We start from the raw sequence: 10,163 nt of genomic DNA, 5'->3' as shown, positions 1-10,163 counted from the left end.
TGAGACTTCCCCGCAACATACGCCTTCCTCACTTAGACTCGCCTACTCTTGTAGCAAGGCTTGTAGCATATACATTTAGCTAGCTAGCATATATCCTCTCAAGGCCAGCATTGTGCTCAACTCAGGGCGTGGATTCAAAAAGGTAGATCTGAGAAGATCAGATAAATTGGAAATTTTTGCTTTTCCGCAGTTTTGGACGACTTTTAATCTTAAAAATGGGAAGAGGCGAAGATACGGTAACCGTGGATACGGGTTTTATGCTCCCGAATGGAGTTTTGAAGATCTTTGAGACGGTAAGTTGGGTTATGTCATGACTTTGCCTCAAATAAGGGGGGGGGGGGGGGCGCAGGTAAAAATGATTCTATCATGCGCTTTGAACCTTGGATTATTGAAGGTCACCGGTCTTGATAAAACCCGACCTTTATCCAGCTACCGTGCAATAGGGAAGGACACTTTTTCCTGGGGACATTTTAGCGTCTTTGCCTCAAATAAATCCCCAAAACGCCAACGTGGAATCTCACATGGATAGTCGTTGACGTGGACGTTTCGGGGACTTTGCGAAAACTCCCTATTATGGGGAGAACACAACCTGAGGAATTAAATCAGGGGCTGATGTTTGCTTCACCGGCCCTGGACACAAAGGGTTGTCTGCAGGGCCGCTGAAGCAAACATCAGCCCCTGCTTGTACCTGCCCTTCTCCCGTACGACGAGACAAGCCGGCGTGAAAGTGGATATAGCCCCCCCCCCCCCGCGTAAGACATGCCTTGTAATTAGGAATTGTACATTACAATAATTTATTCATGGTTTATCAGCTGCGAACTTTGTTTGTTCTGCCCCCGGAGGCCGGTGTAGAAGTAGCAAATGTCCCCTGCAAAAAAGATATCTGCCCCTGTTGTATTCTGACGGAGAATGGTAACTGGTTCCATAGGACAATAGCTCATTGATTAAAATTCCTATCGTTTAATCATTTGTTTTCAGACTTTCTATCCAAGGACATTTCTAGCTTCTACACCTGTTTGAGAAACTTGAGTTTCCCGAAACTATAGTTTCCCATAATATCCCCGGAACGCGCTCATAATAAAGTTACTGTAGGATTGTACCGGGCACATTCTATCCAGCTTCTACCTGCCACATGCAAGGTACAGGTGAATGCGTTATTAGATTTCTTTTTCTTGCTGCTGTAGAAACTTCCAACCCTGGGGATAAACAGTTCCGGTGGGGACCGTCTCGGGAATACTAAACTTCCAGCGGTATTGCCTCCGCGCGTTGTCTGGAAGCGGAGCAATGTCGATGATGCGTCTCAGGAGGCACCAGGTTCGAACACCCCAGTTAAAGGGGCTCCTAGCCTGTGTCTCTATAAAAGTGATGCCACCTTAGCCGCCCTTCCAATGCAAGGGAAGTAGGCCTACGTTTTCCGAGTGTATAATGCAGAATTGTGTTTCAGGGTGCGACAGGATGCGACAGGGTGCGACAGGGTGTGTCAGTGGCCTTGTGATGTGAAGTTTAATCCCATCCCCTGCTTTCCTTTCATTAGGAGATTGTCCAATCTCAGACATTGTCTGGGGGGGGGGGGGGTACTCTGTTATGCGCCGGGCAGTTTGCTCTCTGACGTCAGTGTGAGGAGAACCATATTCCTTTAGTCCTTCACCATACAATCAGACAATAGGAAACTCATATTTTACCTTTTCGTAAGGGTTCGGAACTAAATGGATGGATTTCCATTCTCTTTTTCAGATTTTCAACATCGTTGCCCTGACCCTAACAGCCATCCGTTGGGCCTGCTCCTACAGACGTCGCTACTCATACGAGGACCGCGAAGCGTGCGCCTCCAGTCACGATTTCATCCTAGCAACGACTATCATCTTCTTCCTATTAACGCTAATTCTCTTCTTGCTCTTCCTGTTCCGCGCTCCGGTAAAATGTGGCGGGAAAAGAGTGTGGACCATTATTGTAAGTTCAGCTTTAAGGTTTTTCTTTCCTCCAGTTCAGTTTCTCTCTTGTTTCTGATCTGAACTCCAGACAAATCTGGCTCAAGATTTGGGACCGAGATTAGACAGTTCAGATTTAAGCCATTGAGATTTTTAACTGATAGGCCAGCTACTCTCTCTGTTCTTGTTTGGTAAAACTGGTTCAGGACTGATTGTAAAGTCCCGACAATGATATGGGGCAGCTTGGACTACAGCAGCTGCTGCTTCCCCCTCCGTTCCTAACTCACAGTCCAGTCTTTTTGACAATTCTTGTTCAGGTCAGCTTTAAATTGCATGTTTTTTTGTTTTAGGATGCCGTCCATAACGCCCTCGCAGTCTTGTTTTATTTCGTAGCCTTTATAATGGCGTGCGTGTGGGCGGGGAGGTACGACTACATGATAGCATTAGCGGTAAGTGACGACTGCTGGAACTTGGTCAAGTTGCAGCTTGGTCGATGCTTGAACAGTCATCGACTCAACAAAGAGGAGTCTTCTCAACAGAGTCATCTGCTCAATGAAATGTGATAAGCCAAGTCATTGACTTAACAATGAGTCGAATCAACAGTCCTCCGCTCAATGAAGAGTTATCTGCTCAGCATTCATTCATCTGCTCAACCAATACTCATCTGGTCAACAGAGTCACCTGCTCAACAGAGAAATGTCTGCTCAACAAAGAGGTACTCATTGTTTAGTTAGGTGTCGTCTGCTCATTTGTTCTGTTCAACAGAGTCGCCTGCTCAACAGAGAAATGTCTGCTCAACAAAGAGGTACTCATTGTTCAATTAAGAGCCGTCTGCTCATTTGTTGTTCCTCATTTCAGGTTTTCTGTGTCATCAACTTCATCTGCTACCTCCTCAGCCTGGTCTTCGCTTCCTTGGAGTTGTGCGGACGTCGGGTCGGCTAGCCAATCAAATCACACAAGTGCAATATTTCTTGTTTTATATAAACTATTTATTGTTATACATGTGTATCCTGCGGTACCACAATCAATTGGCTGTCAGACCCTCGAGTCTCCTACGATTTCATCTTCTGTCAGAGATGGACAAATCAATCTAATGTTGGAGCAATATTGCCAATACAACCCCTTTGACACATAACAAAATAAGTTATTACCGTCATTTCCAAAGCATCATTTTAGAAAATTTGTAACAGGCTAATTGATTGCGAGACCACAGGATCTGTTCTGGTTCATAATTAGCTAGCATTTAATTACGACGAAAATTACAGACAACTTATATTATTTAGCTTGGCATGGTGGTGTTCAATGCCACACTGCATGTAACTTACCTCACAACTGAGGGGTACCTTACCTTCACAAGTTGGCCAAATTCTATTTTAAAAAACAACACACCAATTTTCATTTCATCTAACTTTCAAAAGTTTACAAGAAGAGTTTTTCGTGATGGACCCCTCAGTCTCGGGTAGCTACTGGCAGTTTTTACATAAATGCATTTGATACATATTATTTACTGGTAGAATTAATTTATTTAAGGAAATGTAGGCCTGGTGAAAAACAGTGTATTCAGAATAAAAAGTTCATGAGTGATCCCGAGTCTGATCACCAACTTGGAAACATTTCAATGACCAACTTTGCACAGAGTGGGAATGTACTGTTATCACACAGGCATTGAGTTGTGAGTAGAGTCTTTCACCAAGTGGAAACATTAAATATCTATTACACATAAACTATTTGTTCACCAGTGTTATGTTTGACTCCAGAATATGCTGCCTGCAGACGCCACGAAATACTACGTCGGTGATTACACCTCTCCAAACTGAGATTTCTATCCACCTGGTTTATTCTCGAAGCCTACTGGCGTAACTGCGGCCACCACTGTGTGGCGCTGGCTGTCAATGGCTCTTTCATCACACCAGGAGTTAACACTGTGCTCAGGCATACCATCTATACACCCAAGGAAGAGTCCAATGATCGTATTCTTTGATACGCAGGGCATCTAAATATCACTCAAGACAGGTTTTCATATAAGCTATACACTGGCAGCAACGAAAGTGAGTTGTTCACCTAAACAACAAAGAACGTAACCATTGAACTGATCTTCCTGTCTGTATAGCAGGGTATGTTTGTGAGGCATTAGTTCACAGTGGTTGAGGGAAGTCAGACATTTCACACGCCAGACTATTTCACCGAAACCAGAGACGTGTTAGCAGCAGTCACTGAGGCATTCAACGAAGTCATCGTCACATCCAATTGTTTGGGACTGGAAATGTTCTCGTCAAATGAGATACAGAGTTCGACAAGGTTGCCATAGTAACCGCCCTCGTTGTCACCACCTCCGAATACGATGACGTTGTCTTTCTTTTTGTTTTCATGTTTGTACGGCAGACAGAGTGCGGTGTGGCCGGTGCGAGGAGACATCGGTTGATCACAGATGATAGTGAACCATGTCTTAGTATCTGCAACGAAAGGCGACAATGTCAGGCGTCATCAAAACCAAAAGATCACAGTTATGGATGTATAACTCTTTCAGTGCAAAAACACAGAGTCTGCACCAAAACATCTACAATAGATTTTGTTCCTGATAGACAGTCACTCGAGCAGAAGAGTAATGTTGGCCTTACAATGTATTGAACAAAGAAACAATGATTTGGACGAGTCATCTGTAGCGTCGTCATCTCCGGACGCTGACAGAGAGCGCCAACACCTACCCAGTCTGAACATGGATGTGTCACCTAGAGCGATATCGCCGCTGTACCCAGCGTGGAAGAGGATGCGGTCACCGGTCAGCTGCGTCGCTGAGTGCCAACTGAAAGAGAAATAAGCAACGAGTTTGGAATTTGAAAACGGATGAGATTTTCTGACGAAGCATTCAATAGTTGTAGTGCAGACTTCAACCCTCAGCACTTTTCTTTGTAAATATGAAGTAGATGTTGAATTTCGTTTAGGCATCTTCTTGAACTTGACTACCAAGCATTCCAGAACCACCGTCTGACTAAAACTTGTCAATGGACAACGAAACAAGATATATCTACAACAACCCATCCCACTTGGTACAACAGACTTACCTAATTCCTTTGTAGCAGAAAAAAACTAGAAATTGTTATCATGACTCTGACGTGGTGAATATTTAACAGGTACTAGCATAAGAAATCTTCAAACGAAGGGACCTACAGGTTATTAATGAAGCAGACTGTTCTGCCATCTATCCTCTACTAGGCAAAGTTATCCCTTATATCCTAATAGTCAGCCCATACCAGGGCCGTCTCAGGATATTGAAACAGTGTACATTGTGAAACCCAACAAGGACGACTATGGAATCATTGGGACTTGAAGCTGCATATCCATGTCCTAGGCAACCATAGGCTTATTTTTTGTGTGGCTTGTCATGAGGCCACAAGTGAACATGGAACTAGGGAAAACGTCACAAGCAGTCTAGGCATACACGTCCTAATGGGGTGCCTAATCATAATGATGTGCACACACACCATGCAGTGAAGGCTCAGGTATGAAGATATGGAAACGATTGAGTTACCTTCTCGGTGACGGAGGAGTTCCATTGCAATCTGGTTTCGTCCATTCGACGATGCTCATATCTAGGATGTACAGGTCATTGAAACACAGAGGGAAGTCCCACCCACCGAATATCACCAGCTGGTCACCGATCACCGTCGCCGAATGACTGAAAAGATGATCGCAATGGTGAAAAGGCTGCTGAAATGTAAGCTTGCTAAGAGATGCAGAGAGTGGTTTAGGCCTCCGCTCAGCTCGCTATGAGACTGTTGGAGAGATGAAGAGAGTGGTCAGGCCTCCGCTCAGTTGGTAATCAGAGGAAATCCTTCCAGGATATGAGGAAATAACCCTGATAAGGACAGCACTTTCATATACAGTTATCATCCAAACATGTTCTGGACAAATCCACTCACCCAGATCTTGGGGCAGGTTTCGTCCCATTCACAATAGGTGTGTACCAACTTTCCTCCAGAGGGCTAAAGATGTTGATCTCGGCGCTGGAAGCATCAGGTTGGGGGTCCGGCCGCGGGTAGATACCACCGAATACCCACATCTCGTGGCGGAATAGAGTGGAGCTGTGGTAGGCACGGGTCGGAGCTTTACCTGAAGCCTGAAGTCAGTGATGAGAAAACGAAAACATATCATTATACTTTTTAGCTACATTAGCAAGTAGCCCACACTGAACAGGACACCAAAGTTAATCCACTCCATTGTATAAGCCATCAAACCCCGACGCGCTGACCGGAGACCAACGTCTCCATTTGCAGACCAAAAACAGACTAAAACTGACAAGAAAAGGTGCATCAGACGACATCAGTTTTGAATCCAATACATACCTTTACAAGTTGCCATTTCCACTCATCGAGATCCAGCATGTGAACGTCATTGAACCACTTCTTGTTTTTCGAGCCACCATAGATATAGACACATCGGACAGTTGGATCATAAGTGGCCGAGTGTCCCATACGAAGCTCGGGTCTTTGGCCTTCCGAGGCAGGCGTGTCTGACGTCCATTTCTTAGAATCTGAAAGTGGTCGCGATTGGTAAAGACAATATACAAGTTCCAGTACTTTCTGCCCAGCCTTGCTCTCCTCACAAAGCCCTTCCCCTAGTCTTCACAAGAGTACTAAACACTTAAACTGTAGATATATCAAATATTAAACTTCAACATACCGGTATCAAATAACCAGACGGCGTCTTTGCACATTTGCTGTTTGTCCCCCTGTCCACCAATCAGTAACGCCTGGTTATCATGGATGAGAGTGAGCGAGTGCCCCCAGCGATGGGTTGGATGAGATCCTGGAAAGAAAACACATCTGAATGAGATTTACTGAGAGGGAGTCGTCAAGTTATATCATAAGTTTGATCAGCCCAAATCTACCTTTTAAGGACAAAGTCACAACCGAAGTACATTGTGGTAAGATCAAAAAACTTACCTCGTTTATAATTGATCGGATGAACAGTCCCACGAATCATCTCATTTAACGACTCAACCTCCATCTTCACTAAACCCATACTTGGCGTACTTGAATTCCCGCCAAAACTTGGCAGAGGCACGTTTTCCTTCCCGTCGAATAAACCTGCAGTGACCGGCTTCTCAATACACCCGTCCACCATATCGGACCCATCCGGGGACGAACCCTGCCAGATATCCTGAATCGTCCGAGTCGATCTTGACCGTGTCATCTTACGCTTCTGTGGTGTCAATTCCGGTGGCGACATTTCAGATCGTGAAGTTTTCCGCTTTTTCTCATCTGCATTTTCCAACGACGACTGTTCAGATTTAGACATTTTGCGTTTGTGTTCGGACGTAAGCTTTGGGGATGGCGTATCTGATTTGAGGGATTTACGTTTTTTATCTCCCGTTGTCATGGTAACGTCTGTTGATGGCGATGTGTCCATCTTTATAGACTTTCTCTTCTTCTCTTCCTTGGTCAGTTTTGATTGCACATTTTTCTTGAAAGATAAAATATACTTCGTATTAACTCCTCTGTTCTATGAATAATTTCATCCTGTTCAAGACTGAAACGAAACTTGAATGTTACTAGTCAGATGTTTCATAATTATATCATATTTACTGGGTAAATGGGACTCATGTTGCACAAATGTATCCACAAACCCTGCAATGCCCCTCCCACCTCAGGAACAACGACCACATCCAGAAAAACTAACAAGACAACTCAGTCTAATTAAACGCGCTGTCTTTCGCTGGGAATAAGATTATCAGCAACCATTTATAGTTACCGGAGAAGCAGCCTCTAAATTCTTCTGCGTATTTTCATTCTCATTGATATCTGTTGTCGAGGCCGTTTTACATTTCTTCCTTGATAGCAGCTCCCCCTTTAGCTCCATTTGTAACTTGAGGCGATTTGTCCCGGTCTGTATAGCTTCATCAGTCTCGGTGTCTTTCTCCCAATGGAAACACCTGAAATAGGGAAATAATAGCGGTCAAACTGGGCAAACACAGAGCCTGCCCACAGAGCATGACACCACATCACCCCATCCAAAGGCCCAAACCACATGAGGCACTTGAATTACCGACCACTTACCTATTGTTTGAAGACAGCCTGCCCAATCTCTTCAATGTGGTTGCCCCCTCCACAAAGCTAATATCAATGACTGTCTCCTCCGTGTATTGAGCCCAGTTTCCTTGGGTGAAGACCACGAGACATTTGGGCAGCGGCACTGGACACATGATCTCATAGTGGAAACTGTTCTCAGCCCTGATAATTAAAAATGTGAACACAATGAATGGTTGATTACTAGACTCACAACTAGGCCTAACTTAACTACAAATACAATGGAACCTCCCTTTGCGGACACCTCTCTATTGAGGACACCGACTCTTTTGATGATGCTAGTTTTGGTCCTTAATTGCCTGAATTGGTTGCTTCCATTCAATTTAACCTCTCTAATCAGGACACCTCTCTAATCAGGACACCTCTCTATTATTATTAAGGACAAGGACGACTTTTTGGGGATGCTACTTCCAATCATTAGCCTACCAATGGTATAAACTAAATTGAAGGACGATCAGTCTGCAGCAACAGGCGGGAAACCACACACAACTCCACACTGTACGACATATGTACGATGTATCAATGAAAAAACTACGTTTTAAGTGAAGTGACTGTCCCAAGGACGCAAGCAAGCTCTGTGACAAGGGGAAGTTCATGATTTTTTGGCCTATTTTTACTTCTTGATGACAATGACACCTACCGATCTAATTGTTTCGGCGTTCTTTGAACACCTAACAATGCAAACAAACGTATGCCATCCATTTCAGGAAATCATAAACGTGAATAATCGGGTTGAAAGATGGATTATTATTGTTTTTCAATGAATTGTTATTTTTGGCGGGTAATACCCGCGGTGTCTTCCTTGGGTCAGTCTACTTTCGTACGGGTAGGAAGAGTAGAATATTTCTAAAATTTTTTTATCCCCAATAGCAGTTTTCGCAGGTTTTTGTTTCACACCAATTATTTAATTAATCCAATTAGTGTATTACTGAATTTTGATGATTGCCAAAAACACAGTAGCCAAATGCCAAAGGCCCCGCGAGGTGGCGCTGAGTCCCTCTTAGCCTCTTTCACCAGTCTCCTCGATTCACTCATTACAGAGACTGGTACTTGATGATATTTCACTCGTCATGAGCTCGATTAGAGGGCGTCGGCTTCCGGTGTTTAGTCACGTGTTTTTCACAAGGATGAGCTACCTCGAGCCAAAGAATACCAGCGCAATCGGTATTAACAGTCCATCCACTGTATGCACGGCTCGCCTCGGGTATTAACGAGGCCTCCTCAACCCTCTTCTGCACGGTGGATAGGGTCGAGGTTACCTGGACTAAGTATGACGCGTGTTAGCACCCATACAAATAAATGGACTCGTCTAAAATGTTGCAAATACCATTAAGCTTTTTCACGTTTCTTAATCATTAATAAGTAAACCAGTTTTACCTAACTGAAATGTAGATGTGTGTCGCATCTATTTTATATGAAAAAATAATGTGGATTACCAGAGTCAGTTTTTAATTATTTTGTTGCAACACAAAGTAACGTCAGTTCCAGAATTTCTCACTACGCGTCACTAGTAGTACTCCAAGTATTGGAATCGCTGGGATTGAAGATAACTATACGTTCCTTCGGGACCAGCTATTCCTGGTGCTCACCGTGGCTCCCCAAGGCATATCAGGCTATCTTTCCAAGCTTTATCTGTTACACTCACGTTCACCATAGTAAAATCGGAGTTAACCATTCTCACCATGGTGAATTCAGAGTTTACCATGCTCACCATCGTAAAATCCTATTGGCTACTTTGTTTAACTTAATCTGAGACTTGTTGAGACTTCCCTTTAAGTTTTCTATTCCAGTACCACGCCGTCTCGTGTTGATCTAACGAACTAACATCCATGCCAATGATGTTTCTCACATACCCTTTCCAATCATAGTGAATTCTGACAACAATCGTGACTTAGGAAATATTAGGAAAGTGAATGAAGGACCTATAGAGTCCCTTTAAACAGAAATATTGAGATCAAAAGAATATTTGATCATATCGGCACGCGACGGTCACGCCTCTAATTTGAAACGTTGGACCTGATTGGTCGCGTAACTGAGTAATACGTCAATCAATTAATCAGCTGTCATTCAATCAAAACAGTACACCGATTTATTCAGCAAGTGCTCGCTGCGTCCGCACCGACATTATAGTTCCCCATTAGATTGTTTT

At 43.8% G+C, this 10,163-nt stretch overlaps 2 protein-coding genes across 3 annotated transcripts; one reads left to right on the top strand and one right to left on the bottom strand.

Moving 5' to 3' along the window:
- Positions 1 to 98: 98 nt before the first annotated feature.
- Positions 99 to 2,948, top strand: LOC135499008 (uncharacterized). Its single transcript, XM_064789613.1, has 4 exons — positions 99 to 293; positions 1,735 to 1,950; positions 2,279 to 2,377; positions 2,787 to 2,948. Exons 1-4 carry the CDS (start codon positions 216 to 218, stop codon positions 2,868 to 2,870), a joined length of 477 nt encoding a protein of 158 aa, XP_064645683.1. The 5' UTR covers positions 99 to 215; the 3' UTR covers positions 2,871 to 2,948.
- Positions 2,949 to 3,846: 898 nt separating this feature from the next.
- On the bottom strand, positions 3,847 to 9,919 carry LOC135499007 (RING finger protein B-like). 2 transcript variants are annotated; one of them, XM_064789612.1, is made up of 10 exons: positions 9,868 to 9,919; positions 7,985 to 8,158; positions 7,680 to 7,860; positions 6,872 to 7,391; positions 6,609 to 6,734; positions 6,272 to 6,459; positions 5,849 to 6,045; positions 5,458 to 5,604; positions 4,634 to 4,731; positions 3,847 to 4,381 (listed from the first exon to the last, which is right to left on the bottom strand). In XM_064789612.1, exons 2-10 carry the CDS (start codon positions 8,128 to 8,130, stop codon positions 4,104 to 4,106), a joined length of 1,881 nt encoding a protein of 626 aa, XP_064645682.1. In that variant the 5' UTR covers positions 8,131 to 8,158; positions 9,868 to 9,919; the 3' UTR covers positions 3,847 to 4,103. The 2 variants fall into 2 exon arrangements, with proteins under 2 accessions (XP_064645682.1, XP_064645680.1); XM_064789610.1 differs by lacking the exon at positions 9,868 to 9,919 and adding an exon at positions 8,655 to 8,804.
- Positions 9,920 to 10,163: the final 244 nt, after the last annotated feature.

Source organism: Lineus longissimus, chromosome 14 (genome assembly GCF_910592395.1).
Source record: "Lineus longissimus chromosome 14, tnLinLong1.2, whole genome shotgun sequence".
In the NCBI taxonomy this organism is placed as follows: domain Eukaryota; kingdom Metazoa; phylum Nemertea; class Pilidiophora; order Heteronemertea; family Lineidae; genus Lineus; species Lineus longissimus.
This window is presented reverse-complemented; position numbering and strand designations above follow the sequence as displayed.

Coding starts and splice junctions, on each gene's coding strand:
- LOC135499008 (XM_064789613.1), top strand. CDS start 216: ATGGGAAGAGGCGAAGATACGGTAACCGTGGATACGGGTTTTATGCTC. Junction 294..1,734: donor TTTTGAAGATCTTTGAGACG/GTAAGTTGGGTT, acceptor TCTCTTTTTCAG/ATTTTCAACATCGTTGCCCT. Junction 1,951..2,278: donor AAAGAGTGTGGACCATTATT/GTAAGTTCAGCT, acceptor TTTTTGTTTTAG/GATGCCGTCCATAACGCCCT.
- LOC135499007 (XM_064789610.1), bottom strand. CDS start 8,716: ATGGATGGCATACGTTTGTTTGCATTGTTAGGTGTTCAAAGAACGCCG. Junction 6,460..6,608: donor CGTCTGGTTATTTGATACCG/GTATGTTGAAGT, acceptor GACCACTTTCAG/ATTCTAAGAAATGGACGTCA. Junction 6,046..6,271: donor GGAAATGGCAACTTGTAAAG/GTATGTATTGGA, acceptor CACTGACTTCAG/GCTTCAGGTAAAGCTCCGAC.